Consider the following 24,294-nt stretch of genomic DNA (forward strand, 5'->3'; position numbering starts at 1 on the left):
TTCAGATGTCCATTTTCGTGTAAAAGTATAATATGCATATTTACATATAATTTCGACGTTTTCTGCAATTCGAGGCATAAAATACCCCTCTTGGCTCAAAATACAAAGAGCACTCCACTGTTCAAGAGGAATTTGTTTATTTTTACCATTTTTGAGCTAATCAACTGTTGTACCTATTACGTGAATGTCACAAAATAAATTGAACTATAACCTAATGATTTTACAAATTGTAAACTAATATTTAAAATATTCAACTATATTTAATATAAGAATAATGATTAAATCAAAGTAAAGAAAAATTGATAAGACATCAATAGCAACATGTTTAATTAAAGATGTATTACAATATTTTTATGTCAATTAAAAATAGCGCGTTTCGAAATCTAAATAAATCGAATAAAAAATTCGAATCAGTTGAAATCTAAATAATTGTACACAATAGATACTAATACTGTTAAATATTAGATAAACGTAATAAATTGAACATTTTTTCCAGCATTTATATACAAGAATAGCTGTTTGTTTATGGAACAGCTCTCAGCAATTGAAGAAACAACTAGACGCTTCATCTAACACCAGTCAGTATCAAGCGCTTTGCCAAAAATCAACAAGACAACGTAGCGATCGCGTAAGTAATAATACGAATAACAAATTAACAAAATATATATGACACAACTTTATTATTTTACTAAATAATAATGAACATGTACAGATAAACAGATACAGATATAGATAAAGATTTAATAGACAAAATATTTTATTTTGTAGTCGATCTCATCTAATGGAACTTTGCACCAAGAGACAACGATATCAACAACTCCCAAACAACAGCTGCAACCCAGAACTTCAAGTAACTCATATCAAACTGTCGGTACAGGAGGAAGCCCTACTTGCAGTGAAAATGTTCTTCGTGCAAGAAAAGGAGTCATTAGAATGCTTATAGTAGTGGTAAGTTTTCCACAGTCATATTTGTATTAGAAAGGTATTTAGCATAAATCTGAACCACTTCATACTAAAATCCATTAATATTTCCAAGATCAATTTATTTTGGACGTAAAATAATGGTAGGAGAGCGTAGAAACAATTTTTTTATTCTATAATACCCCTACCTATTAAGTACAGCCTATTCGCTATTGACACAGTACCATATCACACAGCCCAGGAATATAAACTCAGTGAGCTAACACTTGAGCGCTGCTTAAACAATCTACCATATCGGACTGAGGAAAATGAAGCTTTTTTCTCGGATAAGTTTATTAGTGTCCATTTCTGCAGGAAGAGAAACTGCCGCCGAACCAGCACAATCAATATCAGAAGCTCACTGATTAAAATCAAAAACTCCCATAAATTCCTTAAAGTTATCTTTGACTTCCATCTAAACCACACATAAATTACGTAAGAAATCATGGATGATGTCAGCGTTCTCCGCTCATTTTCTGGATACTACTGGGACTACAGGGCCTCTTTAATTAATATCTACAAGGCAGCTACACTGTCCAAAATGTATTATGGTAGCCAATGTTAATTCTTACCATCCCCTTCATACTTATGAATACTAAATACAATCAAAATAAAGCTAAAATCAGATTGGCTCTAGGCGCATTCCAAATCATGTGGAAAGTATATATTGTGAAGCATAAATAACGTCTCTAGAGAACAGAAGGGTGATACTATTGCCAAAATATGCAAACTCTCTCTGGTTCAGAAGAAATCTGAAATATTCTTAACATAAAACATTTTGCCCTAAATATAATTCTGCAAAAAATGATAAGTACAAAGCATCCTACCATAGATTGTGGGAGTTAAAAAGCAGATTGAATCTAACCTATGCACTTACATTTATTGCAAACGAAAATCTGATTTCACGTGATCCACTAGCCATAAACATCAATTTGTCAATGAACAAATTTTCTAAAAAGGGAATTAACTCATAAAGCATATGCATTTTATTTAAAGGAATTAAGAAGGAAATCAAATATACAGACGGAGCGAAAAGAAAGAACTTATGATAGATGCTTATACGAACCTGAATCAAGAGAACTTCTGCTTACCTTTAGAGATTGACATTCTAACAGCTGAATTATTTTCCATATAAAATCATTTGGTTTTTATTTAGAACGATAAACACAAATATTATGTAATCGCCATAGACCCTATGAGCTTCCTTAAAAATTTCATGTCAAATAATTCCAAATATCTACTGAACAAGGTTACGATAATCTTTATGTCGTTTCCGTCCTATACGAGAATCAGGGGAAAGGAACAAGCGGAATACCTTACAGGTAGAAAACTCTTCTGGTATAAATATCTTAATGCGCACACAGCAGAATTCTACAGAATCTAGACCAACTAAGATGGAAACTGTTGGGGTATTGGGGATAATCCAAAGGACAGCCTTGATATACGCAATCTGGATAACTTGATCACCGTCCACAGAGAATCTGGCTTATACACGGAGATATAATATAAACTATTAAAATGAATTAATATTCACCAAAATTAATTAAGTTCGCTAAATATAATCACTCATAGCATTCAAATACTAGGAATAGGCTTACTGTATTATAAAATACTGTTGTCATATATTTGTATCCAACAAATATATGATATATTATACTTGGAACTACAAATACTATTATACTTTTGAGTCCTTTATGTAGCAACACTTAAATTATAAATGTTATTATTAAATTATATATACTACAAAACATTTAACAACGACCTTAGAAGTTCAAGAGGCTGACGGGTCTTAAATTAATAATAATAGTAAAATAATATTAGGCCTACAATTAACATCATACAAACCACAGTTGACTAACTAAAGTAGTTAATTAGTTTCGCTAATTATTTCTTAACTTAAAGCTTCATTATTAAATTAGTTATATTTTTCCTTATAAAGAACGTTAGCCAAAAAAGAACGAGGACTTAAAGTTGTTCCGAAATATGTCGGTCCTTTATGAAAGCTTTTCAGTCGCTTGAACCGTAGTATATTCCAGTGTTTAGCATACTTTAAAGTCTCGGCACGTATCTTTTAAATTTCTTTTATATACCACATTCAATTTTGACGGAATTTCAAGTTCAGGACACACAACGGCCACGAGACTAAGCGGGTCCTTTAAAAGCAGATGCGGCCAGATCATTAAGTTTCCAACGTCCTGCAAAATATGGCAATTATTTAGATAAATGCGAAAATTGTGATATGAAATTATAAAGTATTTTATCTGCACATTACTTATTTTAATATTCAATGGTAAAAAAATTAAACAAATATTTGCCAAGGAATATTTTGAAGAAGAAGAAACCTGATAAAATTGGATTTTACGTACTGTTTTAATCCACATTCTTATAATAATCGATATGTCAGGTCGATTTGTTTTACAGGTTTGATATAACTAGCCTTAGGAACTGTCGACTGAAAATAGTAGAAACAGTTGATAGCCACAAAACAGTCGGACAAGTCGATAGTAAAAAAACTAGCAACTGAAAATAAATATTTGTAATTACTGTACTGTGTACTATTTCACTCAAATGCACACTTCTACTGTTTTTCTGTTCAGCGATAACAGACAGAGCTGTACGAATTTCTTCCAGTACTAATTCTTAGAAAGGAAAGGACGGAGATGTTAATTCTGTTATTCCCTCTGTTGTACAGATCAGTTCATTTCAAATAAATTTAAATTGGCAAGTGGCAGTGTGAAGAAATTAATAGAATAGAATGCTAAAAGTAATTGGCTTATTTCTATTACATTCCAACATGTGCTTGCAAAATTACAGTTTCATCTTGAATGATGTAAAATTATTTTTATATTTTATACATTTGACATAATTGTAAAGAAGAATGGAGTAATGATCATTAAATATTTATTTCGTATCTTCTCAATCAGTCCTTATATCAACTATTTAACCATCACATCTTTTTATATACTGTTATATTTTTTATCGTTAATAAGGAATATATTATTACGAATATTATTATTATGCATTGAAACATGAATGAAAGAAGTTTTAACATTCAAAAGGCTTGAACAAACATCGAGAGACTTAGAAACTCGACTAAATAAAAGACCCAATAGTTGCTGAGATAACATAAATGCAGTCAAAATTATTTTAATATTTACCAGTCAAGATGTTCTTTGTACCTTTTTACATTAGTAAATAAACTTGAAAAAATAGAGCTCCAAAACGCTGTCATATCAATGTACAACATATTGTTATTTACAATCATAATACAAACAAAATATAAGTCTATGAATTCAGCAAATTACTTTCAAGGTCGCAGCTAGGATTCAGAAGGTTAAAAATTAGTCGTGTAAAACTAGTAGATCCAAAAATAGTAACTGAAAGTACACGACTGAAACCCTCGAAAGTAAAAAGTAGTCAATAACCAAACAGTCGATAATGGTTTTCGGTCGATAGTTCCCAACACTAGTTCTAACGGCTATATACGCCATTTCTGCTGTCTATGTCTTTTACAGCTGTGATTTCCATCCAAAAGCTCGATTTCATAACAAAAGGTTGTCAAAAATTTAATTACCTTTCATTTGACACTTATTGTCGTATCTTAATAAAGTAGCTTCAATTCTAATATGTTCCCGGAGAGGTATATGTAAAATTTACCTTAAGCATTGCATTTGAATGCCTTCGAGCTTTCAGATATCAAACTGTAATAGTGTCTAAGTGTCGGAGTTATTACTCATCCCAATTACTTGGAACTACTGAACTTGATTTATCTGGATACCTTTGCGATTTACAATAGGACGCGATAGATCAGTTGTGAAAACTTTGGTCTTTTCTTGATTAATTCTCAAGACATATGACTCTGTAATGCAAATTATATCATGAAGTGTTTTATATCAAATCTATCAATTATTTTAAAGAATGTTTGTTTTGATTTGAAGCTTTAATGTGAAAAATTGGGCCAATGTATTTTATTCAAAGTATTTTTCATCGATAACCGCTACATTTTTCCATCTTTCAGGTAATTTACGGATTCCATCTTGAAGGAACTATATATTTTTTCAGGCTATTCACGAATCGACCTTTTTTTTGGTAATTCCATAAAAAGTTACATTTCCAAGTATGTTTCAACTAGTTTTTCAGGATGCAGGATCAGTCAAAAATTGTCGTGTGGAAGTTTGTTGAACATTGTTGTGTTTTTGCTAGTATTCCGGCCGTTTTTGGCACAATTCTCGGCTCATTAGATTTTAGCCTTTCTGTTGGATCTAGTATTCATCACCAGTAACAATACGATGTAAAAGTTCTTCCGATTTTGGTATTGAAGTAGTATTTCACACATGACCAAACGCCTTTCTATGTCTCTTTGTTTCAATTAATACGGCACAAAATATCTACATTTTAAGATAGTTCTCATGTTCTTCATGCAATTGGGAATGGTTTGGCCTCTTGTCTTACTCCCAAGAATTATACCAATTCTTCAAACAGTTTCTTCCAATTGAAGTGAAAAAATTAAGCTTCAAGCAAACACTATTGACTCTGTACTATATCCAGATATTCTCAACACACTCAAAAAAATGTTTTGTTTACACTTCAACGAAATTACCATAGAATAAAGAAATTTAGAAGTGAAAGTTATATGGAAAAATCGGGTCCCACGTTTAAGCTTTTCGGAATCCCCGTTACGCCGCCAAATGTAAATGAAAAACAGCTATATGTGTGTTTCTCTCTCGTTCGGCCTTGGTATTAATAATTCTAACCTAAGCAGTTAACGGCCATTATTAGGTGATATAATTTGTATTGTTTATTTACGTCAAGTTTTTCGTTATTTGTTTTTATATATATTTGATAATTACTTTAGATTATTCTGTGTGTTTTAATTTATTATTAATTAAATAAAAAGAGAAATTTAAAGGGATCTCCTATAATCTCCTATATAGGTCCAGGAAAGTTTGTAATCATTTTAAAAATGAAGTCTATACACCAAAATGTTGAAAGCTATGGCTGAAACAAGATGTAATTCCTACTAGTAATTTAGATAGTAAGTATTTTATTAAATAATGATGATTTATTGCATTGAAATAATTAAGCGTTTTCTTTACCTTTACTACAAGACAAGGAACATATGCCCCCAATGGCAATAATAAATCACATAAGTTTTTTTTTGATGCTGATAGATATATAGGAGATTCTTCTACCCCAACAAGACCCAGAAATTAGTATATAATAAGAAACTTATGTTTATTATTAGAGAATGGAGGTTGTAACTTGAAATTTATATGTTCATTTACAGATAACTCAGCGTGTCCCATCAGTTTCGTTTCAGGTTGAATGAAAAACTTTATCCTTATTGAAATACAGTGGCAGAAGATATAAACTGTTATCGAATATATTCTGCTTGTCTTCTAGAAGAACATTAATGCAGATACTGAGTAAGGTTCCTTTTTGCTGCTGGAGTAGTGACCTTTAATTTTGGTCGTTAGTTCAGAAACTTGACTGTATAGACCGAACTGCCGTTGTCATATTTCATAAAATGTACCTCAATTTAGGTAGGTTGTTAATTTAGTGGATTCTAAAAATAATATAACAGAACCAATAATAGTTATATTATCTTATTTCAATGTTTGTTTTAAATATTAGAGAGAAGATAATATTAGTAGATTAAGTGTTTTGGGTAGTGGAGATATCTCTGTGATTATATCAATGTCTTTATGATCAAGGAAAATTATAATCAAGTAATTGTAATATATCAATAAAATATATTTAAGTAAAAATAAATATTTTTTATTTTCCAAGTAAAACTAATAGAATTTTTTTATTTCCCGCTAAAATTTTTTTTATACATTTTTAAATTTCCCGCTCAAATTTTTAAATTTCCCGCCGTAACTAACTGTCATATGGCGTATGCCTAAGCGCCCTCACACGGGGATTCCGAACGTAACTTAGAACCAATTTTAACATAGGAGATGCGCTTCTAAGTTTCTTTATTCTATGGAAATTACATATCCTAAAAAGTGAAGCCTGTCAGTTAAGGCTTCAACATGCATTTAATAAACAGTAACTCCATCTGTTGTAAATCTTTTAAACCTAATGTATAGGCCCGATAGCTGTTATTATTATTACCTAGCATTTATTAAAGCTAGTTCTAATTTAATAGTTTCCGTGAATAGAAACGAAGAACGTGAACAAATGAGATTATATAATTCAATTAATAAATGAAGTATATAAACAGATGGTAAAAGAGAAAATATTAGATTACGATATATATTTTTTTATTTTACAGGTAGTAGCATTCGCTTTATGCAACTTACCATTCCACGCTCGCAAGATGTGGCAGTACTGGTCATCCGATTACCACGGCGACACAAATTTTAGTGCTCTCCTCACGCCTCTCACTTTTCTCTGCACATATTTCAATTCAGGAATCAATCCACTATTTTATGCTTTTCTCTCCAAGAACTTCAGAAGGTAAGATGAAATAAAATAAGATAATTGAACATTAATATTTTCTCCAAATAGCATGCGATCTCTAAATTAATTCGTAATTTAAATATTAAAATACGTAACTAATTTATATTTTATATTTTATTAGTTGTAGAAGATATATAAACAAAAGAACTCACAAAATCAAATGCATTTTTGCTAACATAACTTAATATTACATAGCTATCATATATTACTGAACAAAAAATATTGCACAAGTATGTTGTGCATTATTTTTTGTGTGTTAGACATTTGATCTACATATTATGATTTAATATTCATGAAATAAAAAATATAATGAAAGTGTATCAGTATGAACAGTGTTGAGTTATGTCAAAGTTTATCACAATAAAAACAACACAAATTAGACAACTACGAATTTGTCGAGGTTTTATAGGGTGAAGCAAAAGTCCCGGTACTGTTTGGATTGCGCGCCATCTTGGTTATGAGACGTTTAGCTCAGTTTCGCTTTTACCATTGTGTTGTGTAAACGTCCAAATTTTATTATGGATAAATATACGCCACAAGAACAAGAAGAAATAGTGACTATTTTCATTGAAAATAATTCCGTCAATGGTAACGGGACTTGAACAATGCCCCACCCTATGTTTAGTGGAGTAAAGATTAGAGTAAAATATTATAACCTTACTAAAACAACAACATCGAGATCGCAAACATAGATGGTGCGTTTAAAGGAGACAGTGATATAGTTTTTTTCTTTAATTATTGTTGTTTGTTCCATTGTGATTTCCTCCCACTACATTCAGCAGTTCTAACAAAGCGAAAATCGTTGAAAAATCTGGAAATAAAAATTAATTTTACCTCACCTTCACCAATAGCAACAACTTCTGTCCAAATTGTTGCTTTTCCTAAATTAGTTTTAGGTCATAAAGCTGATAAAGCAAAATTCACACAAAAATCGACCTCAAGGTTGGCCTATTAAAAGTATATTAAAAATTAGAAGCTTGTACGTGTGTGAGATGGATGATTTTAAAGAGAATAAAAGAAATATTATAACCTGAGCTTTTCAGTCGGTATGGAGTCCCGAATTACTAAATATACTAAAAATTAAAATTTCTTATGTTCCGTAAGTTTGTTTGCATGGTTATTTACATAAATCACGTATTTTTCAGGATGCTGGGTGAGTTTTTTATTGATCTGGTTAATGGTATCCAAGCCCAAATCGCTATGGGGATCACTATGGGAATATCAATTATTAATAAAGCTAAATATCTAACCACGATATTAGTATCCAGTATGCAGTAATTGCCAAAATATGTTCTTGTGTAAATTCTTATAAATTCAAGACATTTTAAATTAGCTTAAACAAAACTTTTAGAAAGTCTTAAAACAATCATGCAGATATATGATGTGCTGCAGAATATCCTTTGAATAAAATATAAAGTTCGGGACTTCAAGTTTCCAAAAGTAATTCCATTTATCCACGCATTGAAGCAGACAGTGTATATTTTAAAACCCATCTCACTTTATTTTGCCTGCCTACTTCCTCCTTTATTTTACCCATTTTTTTTATCATTGAATAAAAACAAATTTACTAGATTCTATATTTACATATACTATATTTTATAAATTTTTAATGTTGTTTTAACATTATTATACAGTTTGAAGGTAAGAGAATATAAATACAGATAAACTATAAAACGTATTTAATATTTGTAAAATTTATTGGACTGGTTAATGGCATTGCTCTCTTGCATATCTTACTAGAGATTTTTCTTTATTTTTTATATTTCAGTGTACTATGTATAAATGTTAATAAAGAAATATGGACGATAGTTTTTCGGAACTTATTCGCAAATATAACCAAATGTCGTCGGTCTATAACTCATTTGAAAATTTCATTTTAGAAGCAAAATTTTCATTTCAAAATTTCTAAAAAGTTGGGCGTTCAGTTTTAAAAGTTAAACTTTAATTTTTACTGAAACCTTAAACTTGTTCAATAATACGACTCATTTCTGGTTCACTACTATGTTCAGATTAGTTGTCGAAAAACTTTCCTTACGTAAATCAATTATTCCCTTGAAATTGTAGCCCAACATAACAACATTTTATATCAAGTTTCAGCATCTTTGAAACCATAAAATATTACTTCGAAAAATAAAAGAAATCTTATACAATGTTAAATTGTAATGAAGGAAAATATTACTCATATTAAACAACAGATCAAACCTAACAGGCATAGTACATATGCAGGTAATGTGAAAAGTTCTTATCATGACAATGAAATACTACGATTTCTAGTTAAGAGATGATTTTATTTTCCTATATACTCTTCCATCACTTCAACACACTTCTTCACTGACACCTGTTTTATTTGATATCTTCTTGAGATGCGCCCTTCCCAGAGACAAAATTCTTCAAGTTTGTATGTCTATAAAGTTTTATAATTATATAGGACAATACACCAGGATCCAAATATTTATAGAGAAAAAATTATTAAATACAGTATATTTTCTATGAATCTAATAATTTTTATAAATAAATAACTAATAATAAATATCAGGTTGCAAGAATTTTCATAAATTAAAATGTAATCTTTATCTACTGCTGATTTACTTTTACGTTCACTAACGTCGATACGCTAAAGAAACATTTTATATTGAGATATTCAAAATTATCCATAAAAATATTTTTATAAAGGGCTGCTATTTTATTGCCTTATTATTTATTAAGAACAAAAACGGCCTATAATGGTTAAATTAACTTTATTCCGATTAAAATAATTATTCTCTCTTGCTGTCCGATAAAAGCAAATTACACTTAGCAGGAATTAAACTAATATATATTTGTTCATTGTTTTTTACCGCATACGAAATAAATAACAAGTTTATCAGAAAATAGCATAGTATAAATACACGGACGTATCATCAGTGCCGAAGCCAATTCTCCGTACTATAGTGATCTATTGGAAATTTGTTTAAGTACAAAAAGTGCCTAAAGAACTTCGTCTCATCACCGGTAACCAATGAAAGCGTTCTTGTTATAAAAAAAATCATTTAATTTACTAGGATTCACAACTTTCTCGGTAACCACAACTCATCCGATTACGTAATACACAATTTCTTCCAAAATGCCTATAAGACTGAAGCTCTAATCTATTTATATATGTTAGAACAACAACCAAAGAGAGTCGCTACACCAAGATGTAGCGAAAATCGAAAGGCGATACCATTTATTTATCTTCTCTAAGTATGATTTATTATACATAAGGTTTGTAAACCGTTAAGAAAAAGTTTGTTGATTAACAATGATTCAGGTGTTTATTATTAACTCAAATATTGTAATATTTACAATACAACAGCTAGAGATTGTATCTTTCAGAGTAAAACATACATTCATTCTGCAAGCTGTCTATACATGTTTTAATAAATAATACATACTATGTTTATTATGGTGACACTAACGATCGCAATTTCAGGGGTATGCGAGAAATATTGTTCTGCTCAATGCAGCGAAAGAAGCGAAGATCATCAGCGCGACATCACATGAGTCTGCGCAAACCCGAAGGCATCTTTCACAGACAGAGCAGCACCAGGTCTACGCTAAAGGGCAACAATGTCACCACTGTCACAGTCGTACAAGAGTGTAGTTCAGATGAGGTATGACATTATTGCACTTGTTATTGACAATTGGATCAAATAAGACCTCAAACTGGCAACCGTTAATGTATATATTAATTGTACATTCGATGTACAGGAAATGCTTTCGATTATTTATATGTTAATTATGTACCACCAAGAGTTAAAAGAATTTAAAAATTACTTTATATCTATATACCAAATTAAATATTGTAAATAAACCAAAAATTATTTATAATCGCAATAAATATTGTAAGTAAAGAGGGCCAAAAAGTCCTACCGTATTTATATTATAAATGATACAATGTTAATTTCGATTTTGCGCATGCGCAAATTACGTTATTCGTATTTATATCTGTCGGTAAACATTCTCAGAAGCCAAGCAATAGAATTCAGTAAAATTTCAACAGTAGAAACAGTCAATAATATTTCAAAATGCAAACATAAAACATTTTACATCTCTAAATATAAATATAAAGTGAATAATATTCAAATATATACTTATATAAATTGACTATATTTAAGGTCAATAAAACAATATAAAAATTAATCAAAATTAACAATTTCCATTCAGAGATTCAGATTTAGAAAGGGGATACGATATGATTTATATCATATTTACTGTCAAAGAATAAAAATTTCAATTAACCTCTATAAAATTATATTATTGGGAAGAAGAAGCTTTCTAGATTTGTGCTGGCTCATTTAGGATAAATGTTTTTGTCTTCATTGTATTAATTGATACACTCATCTACTTTCTTCTGATTTTGACTTTCAAATTCATATATTTCTATCTCTTGTCGTGTGAACATTTTTTTCTTCCTGTATTTTATCGTTATCGTTCATCAATTCCTTGCTATATTAACTTAACTTTTTTAGCTTGACCCGCTAAATTTGTTTCAGTTAAAATCGTACATATTAGTAATATTTGTTAGGTGCTAGAAGATCTTGCGTGCTTTGTGTATTTTATCTTTTTGATTTATATACTTTTATTGTGCTCTATAACCACTTTATCTTTATTCGTTCATAATGCCTGCATATCTGTTCTCAAATATTCCTTTCTTTCTTTATAAATTTTCCAAATCCCACCTTTATACATATGTAGACAATTTTTTATCTGTAACAACTGTCTTGATATTTTCTTATGTCTTGTTAATTAACCCCTTCTATTTCTAAATCTTCTTAAATATAGTAAATAATACTATCCCCAGTTAGGGTTATTCCCGCTTATTTTATAAGGTTTTCTTTAAAATTATCTATATCTATGTCTATATACAATAGTCTATATATATAAACACATTCAATTTCGAAAAGTAAATTTCATAAGTATTTTAGTCATTATTTAACTACGTTCTTGTATACCTATAGATTAATAGAATTTTAACGAATCCTCTTCAATTTGCAATGTCCGATTAGATTCCATTTTGAAGAAGCCCTGTTTACTTAAATAAATGTTAATATCTAGTTTTTATCTCTTGGTGTCCTTTATGGAAAAGGTCGAAAGTAATTTAAACAAAATCGAATGCAAATTTTCCGAATAAACAAGTATATTTGTATAATAATTGTCTCTATACAGTTTAATCTAATATAATTTATTTGTAAATATTCTTATTAAAATTAAGCGCAATACGACTTATATTTGTACCAATACAATGCTGTACATAATCATTAATGATGTTATTACATTATATTGTATTGGATTCATTGATGTGAAATATATTTATCTCCGAGCTATTACGAACCTAATTCTGAATAATATTACTATTGTCAAAGGCTGAAGATAATATTGTGATTATGAACTAGAACGAATTACGTTATGTACATGTGAACGAGTAAGCAGTACACTCAGTGCACTCTTTCGAGACAACGAAGACAAATGTAAATAAAAATTCTATATCTATTTATTATTGTTCGAGACAATATCAAATATATCATAGATTTTTAATATCTTATAGTTATTATAATAATATAGTCTAATAATTCTTGTTTGTTACGTAACTTCGTCAAAGTAATGATGTAAACTTATTCATACATTCACAAGTTTTAATTATTATTGTGTTTCCAAGTCCGGATTAAACTCTTTAAATATAAAATTTAAAATATGATAGCTTAAGCCTGTTTCTTCATCAAGTATGCATAAAATATTTAACAAAAATAAATAAAACTCAAAAGTCTCCAAATATACGGTCCTTCTAATAAAACAGCCAATGCACGTTATTAAAATTGATAACGTAAGGTATAAATAAAACAATAAAACAAATATAAATTTATCAGATATATTTTATTTTAACGTCGTAGAACATCTAATGCATTTCCGAAGGACTTAAACTTTATTTAATTAAACAATACTTTGTAGAATAGAGTTGTTTATTATATTTACATTGAACTCTTTTCCGCACCACCAATGAGTAGTTGATTAATTACTGACCTACCTAATTAATAATTATATATCCAACTAATGTATTTTATTTGTATTTGAAAGCATATTTACCTGACTCTGTTTAATTACCTTCGTTCTTGTGTTTCCTTTTTCATTTTAAATCAACTTAATATCTCTGAATTTTTCCCAAGTTTCTTCTATTACTGCCTGCATATATTTTACTTTATAAAATTAGATTTAATTTATATTTGTAATATAATTTTTATTTTTAACATTCGCCCTAATCCGTTTGCCAGATCTGAAAAACAGTTAGTATTAATTCTTCCCTCATAAATTCTAACCTAATGATCATGTATATTTTAAACAATTATATAAGTATTTATGCACATGAATATTTCACATTCTAAAATATGATTTCCTAGAATTATCCTATGTTCTGTTAATTATTAGTATTGTATAATTATCAGCATTGGGCAACATAATAGCTTCATTCGGTCTCTTTTACTATCAGTATCACTATTCAAGTAATTTCAGGTCTCTTTCTAAAAAAAAGTAAATTAAATAAAACCATGACCAATAAGATGTTTGCAATGTATTGTTAAAAACATTATAAGTAAGACCACCTGTGTTATTCTAACTTTAGTCGTTTTCTATCAACTTTTCTTGTCTTTACAAATTTTGCCAAGAGTGTTCCAATATTACTATTTGAAATCTCTATATCTCGTCTAGATACACAAATTGAAATAATAATAAATCTTCCTTAAAGATATTATATGATTTTATTAAAATAGTATTATTTTAACGCCTATTTAAAACTTGTTTCCTAACAGTGTATAGGGAATGACATACATGCCTCAAAGGACTGCATATCCATAGATACTCTATAGATACTTCACAAAACAACAGTTATATTTGAAATAACTTTGTTAAATAATAGTTATAAGGAAAGGAAAGCTACTCACGATTTTTATAAATTTCATAAATTTTTCCTAATAAATTAATAACATCAAGGTGATTTTGATCGTCACCTGCTTTGTTTTTTGCCGCTCTTTATATTTACGGTCTCAATGCTTATATAACTAGTATTAAGTACAGGTGCAATACGCCAAAAAATATTTCTTATAAATCAACTTAATATTTAAGAGTATAAATATTTGCTTCTCTAACGCATTCTTCGGGCAAGAGGGTGCCCCTATTATCCAGTTCCTGTTCGTAGTAACTGATTAGAGGCACAATCAGTTCCTGAGTCTGAGTATTTCATGGCTTTGGCATTTTTAATCAGATTGATTACAAATTTTGAACAACAGAGAGAAATTTATAAAAGCAAGCGCTAAAAGAACGTTTGCAGGTTTATAACCTCTATTTATTTTCTTAATTGTTTTTAAATAATTTGAAACAAATCAACCAGTACCAACACAAATCTAATTTTATAGACTGACTTGCTACATGTTGGGATGCATTAGATCTTATTCTGCCCCTTTTGAACTACAATATTGCTAATTAGTAAAATGGGAAGGAAATATCTACTCCTAGCTTTTACATTTATAGAAATTGAATTCGACGCCAGTGATTTTATTGGAAAGACTATATAGAAAGTCATCTAAAAGATCTATAGAATCTGTGTCTGTTGTCGTTACTATAACTGGTCTATACGCTCACATAGGATATATTTGAGAAAGTAATTATTTCACTCAAGAATTGGTGCTCCCCTTTAAAGTATATTATCTTTGCAATCTAAAAATCTAAAAATATTGTGTTAAAAGATTTTCAAATCAAGCAGCCAATAACTTAATCACGAACCGTTATTGTTTGGTCATAAAATATATTTTACATACTAAATATATACAGAATTGTTGATTAAAATCCCACACACTTTAAGCTTATTTCGTTAATTTACGGTCGTTTACCCTCAGTTTTCGAATCAATTAAACTTTCTATGGCTGTTAAGTCTGGGCAGAAAATTTACTAATTTGAGGTCTAAGAAAAGTCAAACGATACGAAAATTCGGCATGAATGGATTGCCATTGATTGGAAATGAACATACGCAAATTCCTTTGAAAATGACATTTAGAATCAAATGTTACATAACATTAATAAAACATATTACACGTAAAGATTAAGTTTGCCTTCATATTGTTCTTTTATTACATAGCAGAATAATGATATATTCTTAAAATAATAGAATAAATTTAACAGACAATATCAGAAAATACTTTCGTTATTTTAAGGACGTATGAAATATATTTAAAAATATATACATACAAATATATACAAAATACATATATACAAAAATATATTAAAATAACTCAACTCGCCTTATATTCTTTTTGCATATTAATAATAAAAAAGAAGGTAATTCTTAAATTGTTATACTTAAGTATATTTAGTACAATTCGTCTGTTTACAGATAACCAAACAGATATGAATATAAAATACCATTTTAACTTAATATTAATATTTAATATATAAACAAATAAAATCTAAGTTAATGTAAAAATTTCCATTTATTTATACCATTATAAAACACTGGAAGTTGATTATTTTATGTCTAATGACAATATAGAATATTATAAGTGTCAAAAACTGGAATATGAAAAATAATATTCTTATGAGAATATAAAATTGGGATTAAAATGGTTCAATAATTAATTATATATTAATTTATATAATATATAAATATTTATATAATAATAATATTAATATTTAAATAAATTTTACTTTTATTACGACCCTTGTTCTAATATCTAAATGTTCACATGGATTTTATGTTCCTTAACATGTCCTCTGAACCACGGTCCTCGGCATTAAACATACCAACCTGCTAGTAGCCAACTTAGTGACGACCTGGAAGACAACGGCTTTTGTCCAGCCTAGTTACTAGCGTTACTGCGATGGTTGTTCCTTGTCGGATCTTATTAGCACAAACATTACGTACATCAATGCCGTTACGGTATCCGAACCCGCAACTTTCACAGTAATAGAAGACCTCTTCCTGTTTTCATTACGATTAACAAGACGGTTGTTTCAGAACAATTCAGCCTTTCTCAATTATTTAGCTTATAGCAGATCCAATCATCGACAATATCAATATATCCTCGAAGTAGTTAAGATAAAAAAACCTTTGTCAATAAAAGACCTTCTTTTAAACCACCCTGTAGTATAGATAATAGTATTGGCATATATAAGAGATAGATAATATACGTCGTTTATTAAAATGGTAATTAGAACTAAAGCAATTGATTACTATTACCAAATAGATCACAGACGAAGGTATTTTAGACCGATAAAAATATAGGATTTTTTTGAAGCAAATGGAGTTTTTCTACTGGAGAGTGATAAATTAGAAACTATAGCCGAATTTTCATTAACTTTATCTGCAACGATCAGAATTAGAGCTTTTTCACCGGTAAATTTAAATTAACCTTCAATAAGTTTTTAGAAAGTTTATAAAAACATTCCTAAAACATACTCTGTTCTTTTACGGTTATCGACCATATCAGTATATTGTCGAAGTAATTAAGATTAAAAAGACCTTTATCAAAAAAACTAAAACTAAAAATATATGATCATTTTTTGAAGCAATTGGAATTTTTTTACTACAGAATGATAAATTAGAAACTATAGCCGAGTTTTCATTAACTTTATCTGCAACATGTCCTGAAAGCTGAAAGCTAAACAAAATATATTTTCTAGTTATATTTGAATCAGGTATATTATGTTTTCATAAAGTATTTTGAGAAACTTTTTTTTCAGATATATTAATGCTGATAAATACACTAATATGAATCACAAATCTAAAATACTGTTTCCTTTATAATATTATTAAAGCCTTATAATATTAATATGAAAATTTTAAAATAGATCTAAATTTAAAGCGTCTGTTTCGTTAGCCACTACATAAAAGTATATCTTTAAAAAAACTTACTTTTTGGATTCAAGGATTAATCAAAAAAAGAAATAACTAGATAAATTTAGAACTAAAATATAAAAAATTGAGACCAAAAGACAAAACAGTACTATTTTAATTGTTACATATCTTTATATAATTTTTAATTACACATATTTATTTGTAATCTATTTAAAGTTTAATATCCGGACTTAACTTATTATCTTTACAGAAAATTTGGTTAGACTTTTATTAAAATTATATCCGAATTTAAGAAAAATATTTGTAGCTTACTTAGTTTCTTAATAAAATTCTACTACTACTATTCAGTTGCCACTTAACAAACAATCTTTTGAATATAAATCTCAATATTGCTGCTCTTTACAGTTTTTTTTTGTTTTTCAAACTTCATTACCATCTATCCTTCAGCGTACATCCTAAAACTTTATGTGTATTTTCTGAGTTTGTCAACATGAAATCAGATTATTTTACGACAAAATGGATGTATAAATGCTTGCGGTTTAACTTTTTATGGTAGTTATAAACATTCACTCGTAAAATTACAACCAATATGTTTTATGGGAGCAATATAAATACTTTATAAAATAAATAAGACGTCGATTATGTTTTGCGAGAATATAATTTAACACTTTTTGTCACAAATAAAACAGATGTTTATGTGGATGAGTTATTTCTTACTCCTTATACAGTTAAAATAGTTTATTCGGTATAATTTAAAAACTGTTTCACTTATAACATTAATAATGCTATACAAATTAAAATATCAAATTGCATGATCACAATCTTTATTTCCCTAATTTAACAAAATTACATTTTATAGGATAATGATTTATTATTTCTATTTAAAGTTGAGTGATTTGGCCAACAACGATTTGATTTAATTTAATATATAAATGTATATGTTTTTCGGTATGTTGCCAGTTGGAAAACTAATTAATATTCAATTATTTTTGGTACAATATTGTTTTTAATCATATATATAGTAATTGTTATATTTTTTTATAATATTAACATATTATAATTTATGTGATGTAACTGGTGTAAATGTTTCAAATCTAATAAAATTGATTTTAATTACAGAACTGGTTTTAATTTGTTTACCCTTTTATTATATCTTTCAGGGCCAATAGCTTCAGTTAGTCCCAGTACTATCGAGACTATGCTCTTATTCTACTTTAAAAAAATCTTCTTCGTGAAATGTTTGTTAAAAATTATTTTATTCATTTTCTTTTTGCAGCTTTCTGTTTGTTATTCATTCATTTAAATTAAAAATGTGTAGAGACCTTGAGGCATGTCGAATTTTACATCGTGGAATAACTGTCTAGAAAATACCCAGAAATATAATGCCAGATGTTGAACACGGGCGGGGTTACGATTATCTAGCAACCCCGAGACGTTTATCTGAGATGTTACTCAAGGATACATTCGATGATTCAGTAACCGACCATCGTTTAGTTTAGATGTACCATCATCGACTGCCCAAGCCTCGTATTTATTGGTATTTTATTAATATTTTATAATATAAACACCACTGTTTCATTTTGTTTTACCTCCATTCACTGATACATATAAATTTAATAGTTAATACAGCCACAACAATAGATTTCGGATAATATTTGAATTGACTCTGGTCTTTTACAGAAGAAAGTCGGTCAAATAAATTTAAATAGGGTCAAGATTATTGAAATAATAAACAAAAATTACATGTATTGATTAAAAAACCATCATGTGCTGAAAGCTGATGCAAAATATATTTTCTAGTTATATTTGTTTGAATCAGGTATATTATGTTTTCATAAAGGATTTTGAGAAACTTTTTTTTCAGATATATTAATGCTGATAAATACACTAATATGACTCACTAATCTATAATACTGTTTCCTTTATAATATTATTAAAGCCTCATAATATTAATAGCTTTATAATATTAAGCTAAAAGCTAAAAGATTGTTGTTTCAGAACAATTCAGCCTTTCTTAATTATTTAGATTATAGCCGACCCAATAATCGACAATATCAGTATATTGTCGAAGTAATTAAGATTAAAAAGACCTTTATCAAAAAAACTAAAACTAAAAATATACATGATAGATTAACATTAGACAATAGATTTCGGATGATATTTGAATTGACTCTAAAAATATTAGTGAACTAAGGAGACTATGAAGTATGCTCATCGTGATCATTCAATCACCGTGATAACTGGCGCAGGAGCACTAATTACAGCATAAGCAATACGTTTTACAAAATTCATAGATCTTCGCATCATAACTAAGAATATAATAATTTTAAAACGTATGCTATCAGATGATGGATTTTTATATATAATGTTTTATGCTAATATGTTATCTTATATTGGATACATAGTGAAATTTACAAAAATAAATTGTTTTTTTTTAGATATTTAATGTATTTATTTTCGAATTGACTTCTATGTGTCTGCATGGAATTTCAAGAATTTACCAACTCTCAGGATGCCAGGTCCTTGATAGGTTTGTATATACGGGTTAAATTAGCGACTTAATGTTTAGTATAATCTTGATACATCAATATACAAGTAAGGTAAGACGGAATGAATACATCAGAATATATTTCCAACATTAAAATTAAATTAAACTACTTAAGATAAAGTTAAGAGTAACACTTAGATACTATATAAGTTCGTGTGGTTTGGTTCGCTTCAAACTTCTGATTTCCTGCGTGTTTTACCATAGCTCTTATAGCTTCCACGTTGCTGTGATTTAGTATCCCAATTTAATTTTTTTCAAATATATTTTAAAGTCTCCTTTTTACCAACTTGGGTTTATCTGGACTGAACCTACTGTTTATCTTGGGCTCCAAACCACGGTCTTCCGCATTAAGCCTACCGACTGGCGAATTACTTAGAAATCATCCCAGAAAACATCCAGTCTTGCCCAGCCTGGTCACTGGCGTGACTGGGATGAGTTCTTTTATCGAATTTTACACTCTAGCCTAGGACAATCACAAATATTAAACAATCATAAATATTTAAATTTACGACCACGCCCCAGCAGGTTTCGAACCCGAGAATATCGCTAAAGTAGGTGGACCGTCCTGTCGCCTTAACCACTGCGCCAACGAAGTCGGCTAATTTCATTTTTAACGCGAAATCTTGGATAACTTCATAGATCAATATGATTTTGAGGTCGTTGTGCAATTCTTCGTTCGTTACATAACGATATGCACTGGCAATTAATAAAAAAAACTTTTTTAGCAGCGTTGGATTACGAGATGATTTGATGTTTTAGTACAACTTCGTATTTGCACCCCATAAGATCAAATTGGCTTTATAATTGGTTAACAAATCAATATCTTTAATTTTAGGTCAAGTTGGGAGTATCTTGCAACTATCCAGTAAATTTCTTTGATTTTTAGTGTGATGTGTTCTTCTGTTTCCAATTTAACTTACCATCGAAATTGAAATAATCATGAAAAGATCTGAAAAACAGAAGCTTAAATAGGATGTTAAGGAAATTCATAGAGGACAAAATATTTTTTACGAGACTATACTGAAGATTTAGTAACAAAATATCTAAAACAGATTCATTTTATTATTAGTTATTATTAAATATGTTAACTGAATACAAAATCGATGAATGAAACAGTAAATTCCTAATTTGATATTAAGGAATGTCTACTGTTGGAAGTAGAAATATAATAGCATTAAAAGTTTTATGTTTTTATATTAATTTCTCCCCTTTTTCTACGTCCTTGTGGCACGTTTCTCTTATCTAATTTTGTTCTTCCTTATTGTCTCTATTTTTTTTATTTCCCTGTTATATATATATTTCTTAGTAGTAGCTATTACCTATTTTCTTATCCTCTTACTTTTATCAGGTATGGCCTTAGTAATTTTCTGATTTCTGAAATTATTACCTGAGATCCTTCTTCTTTTTTAGTATTTATATTATTGTTATTTTTTTAGTTTTTATTGTGTTTTTGTTAGTTTGTAGCAGTAACACCATCTTTTCAGTGGCGTTTTTCATTTTTATATCATTCCTTCCGTAGTTGTGCTACCACTTTTTGTTTCTGATTGCTTTTATACTTTCTTTCATCTGCTTCCATGCATCTAATATTAGCAAGTTTTTTCATCATATCTAGTTCTTTTTGTATTGATGTGACATTGGTGTTTCATTTTTTATTTTGAACTATTCGTTGTTACTCTTTTATTAACTTTTTCTTTGCATATTATCCTTCTTTCTCATTCAATAGATTTTATTTATAGCATAGCAGTGGACTCATATAATTTTCTTAATATCGATCATGATAGTATATTAATTAATAAAATGTTGTCTCTTCTAATAGTTTTCATTCATATTTATATATAAATCATGAGCTTTTAAAAATTGAACTTATGCTAAAACTGAAATTAATTTGATTAATTAATTAAATTAATAAAATTGAGTTATGGTTATTATGATAATTTTCCTTATATCGTTCTAATTTTGGTATACAACATTGATAAAGCGAGTACAAATGTACTTATATTTGGAATTGATTAAAATGTGCTTAAAGATTTCTGCAAAAATAAATCTATATAAGATTAAATAAAAAGGCAAAGGCAAAAATGAAATGAGATAATCGTATATTATTCGTTTATTAGTTCAATCAAAATGGCAATTCACATATATTCAGTACTTATGCAATGGCATTAGTAGATAAAAATAAATATTAAGATACAATAAATAGATACCCACAACCATATAAACCCCATAATTGGGTGACGAAAATTTTTTACTAACGAAAAAAATCGCGTCACCATCACAATTTTCGAAGGAATCGACACATTTCCTTTGTTGATTCCTCAGAAAAGAAGCATAGCATCAGTCGTTTTTCTTATCGATACATTAACTTGCATTAACTATTTTGCTGGCCTATACACGAACTACGTGATTTACGTTTACGTTACACTCACGTTTAATAAAACGCAAGTTTCCTATTATTAATAATTAAATAACTAACGCTAAAATACGGAATGGAGAACGGGTTCAAAGGACATCCAATGATTTCCGTCTTCTGTACGAAACATTATCGTTTTCGATCGGTATCTCCCATCGACTGGATGGTAGGACGTATCCTGAGCAGTGGAACAATTTTGACGTTCTTTCGCATCGCCTGAAACAAAATAATATTGTTAGTAGTTACAGTTTGACTAAACCTTTTGTGTTTCTAAGCTCGCATGTCGAAACGTAAACAAGAGCGCGAGTAATTAACGTTAATTAGCTGGACTGTACTGGGTCTACAATTTAATGTCCCGTACGTCAAGCATTGACTATCAATTAATGGAGGACAATAAATGAATGCTAAAGGGCTCATGTTATACCCGACCTGGAGAGAGGACCATGTTTTTTTTTGGAGATTTTAAAAATATCAAGTGTATTAAAGTAATAAGTGTAAAAAAGTATTGCTATATTTTTGGTATTAAATTAATTTTTAAATTGCAAAATCATTTAGTATATGTTAGTTAATAATATTTCTGCAACGATAATACTCAATGGTTTTCACATTGAATTTAGTTCTTCTTTAATGTCTTAATAATTAGTCACACTTTGGTGTTATTACACCGAATTATGAAGTAGAAAACAATAAAAAACATAAACGTACTTCTACGTTTCATTCAACGATTCCATCAGGCATAGCTTGCATGAGAAGCTTCAATAGTACATTACATGATCTACAAAAAGCTGTAAAACACGTTTATTCGCATCGAATGCTTCATAATTTGTTCAAAAATATAAACGCTCAAAAAGTACATCAAAACCTGTCTATAGCATAGTGAGGAACGATTCATATAAGCCTATGAGCCCGAAATAAAATATAAATCGAGTGCGTAGGTGTTCCCAGAGGAGCCAAACCTAGCAAAATTATGTCTCTTCAATATTCGGTCACTCTGTGACGGTGAAGCTAGATCATTGTAGGACGCTCGCTTATGCACGACTATTTCTTTACCAAAAGGCTTGGGAAGAAGTTAAATAAAACGCGAATTATTAATTAGTCCATCAACACTGCCACATAAGCCGGCCACTTATGCTAAAATATCTAATTGTTAGAACATTTTCAATTCCATACGGTCCTAATTTGGCACAAAATAACTTATTTAATTAAGACACATTAAATATACGTATGCTAGAAATATCTAAATTATAGTAGAAAATATATTGCAAAAACTGGTTATGCAGCATAGTAAAGTGTATTGATTTGCAAGGAGAATATTTACATATTTCACCATTTATAGAAATACCAGATCTCTACTTTGGATTTCGAAATTACCACTCAACAATCCACCAAGTATTACTTACCAACCGTGTTACCGTACCAACAGCACAGAATAACAGCAATTGTAGAAAATAAATACTGCTCTGAAATATTTCTGGATGTATCACAAACTTTTTACCGAGTATGGCATTTGGGATTAATCTAAAAGATGAACAAATATCTACCGCGTTACTACTGTCAACTGCTTTTCCAAAAAAAAATTTAGTCTCACATGAAGGGGCTTTCTCAACACTTAACCTAATTCGGCTAGAGTTCCCTAAAGTAATGTCTTGGAACCGCTTCTGTATCAGCTCTAGACTGCTGATATACCAAGAACAAAATAAACAGTACTTGGAGTATTTACATTAGTTACTTGGTACATTTCCCTGCCTAAAGCTGTAGATAAATTACAAGTGGCAGCCAGCAAGATTTACAAACGGAATGGAATTCGGCAAATACAGCTTAATAGCTCCATTTCTGCTCATGTTAATTTCACGTTGCAGCGAAACGACAAAAACCTAATTGTATCGCTTGGTGGATATCCGATTCCTTAAACAGGTTCATCTAAATACATGGGCATTCATCTCGATGGTAGGTGAAATTGGAAACATCATGTTAGACAAAAAGCAGAGCAGATCAGATTCAAAATCAAGCAACCGTACTCGTTAGTAGGAAAATATTCTCAACTTACTACTG

The 24,294-nt window shown here is 29.2% G+C and overlaps 3 protein-coding genes across 6 annotated transcripts in view; 2 read left to right on the forward strand and 1 right to left on the reverse strand.

Moving 5' to 3' along the window:
• Positions 1-11,207, forward strand: part of LOC143206624 (trissin receptor) — a 421,579-nt gene extending 410,372 nt beyond the window's left edge. Inside the window, exons 6-9 of the mRNA XM_076419237.1 lie at positions 497-628; positions 769-948; positions 7,238-7,422; positions 10,877-11,207. Coding sequence (XP_076275352.1) covers positions 497-628; positions 769-948; positions 7,238-7,422; positions 10,877-11,063 — 684 coding nt within the window. The 3' untranslated portion in view covers positions 11,064-11,207. The remainder of the gene's footprint in view (positions 1-496; positions 629-768; positions 949-7,237; positions 7,423-10,876) is intronic.
• The window catches only part of LOC143206623 (uncharacterized), a 419,549-nt gene that overhangs the window by 325,161 nt on the left and 70,094 nt on the right, over positions 1-24,294 (forward strand). The gene's annotated exons all lie outside the window — the stretch shown is intronic.
• Positions 21,925-24,294, reverse strand: part of LOC143206622 (uncharacterized) — a 100,792-nt gene continuing 98,422 nt past the window's right edge. For all 4 annotated transcript variants that reach the window (XM_076419234.1, XM_076419231.1, XM_076419233.1 and 1 more), the window contains one exon: positions 21,925-22,458. In XM_076419234.1, coding sequence (XP_076275349.1) covers positions 22,332-22,458 — 127 coding nt within the window. In that variant the 3' untranslated portion in view covers positions 21,925-22,331. The remainder of the gene's footprint in view (positions 22,459-24,294) is intronic.

The sequence above is a fragment of the Rhynchophorus ferrugineus genome, unplaced genomic scaffold (genome assembly GCF_030347505.1).
Source record: "Rhynchophorus ferrugineus isolate W39M unplaced genomic scaffold, kcgeb_rfMv2 rfM1, whole genome shotgun sequence".
Classification (NCBI taxonomy): Eukaryota; Metazoa; Arthropoda; class Insecta; order Coleoptera; family Curculionidae; genus Rhynchophorus; species Rhynchophorus ferrugineus.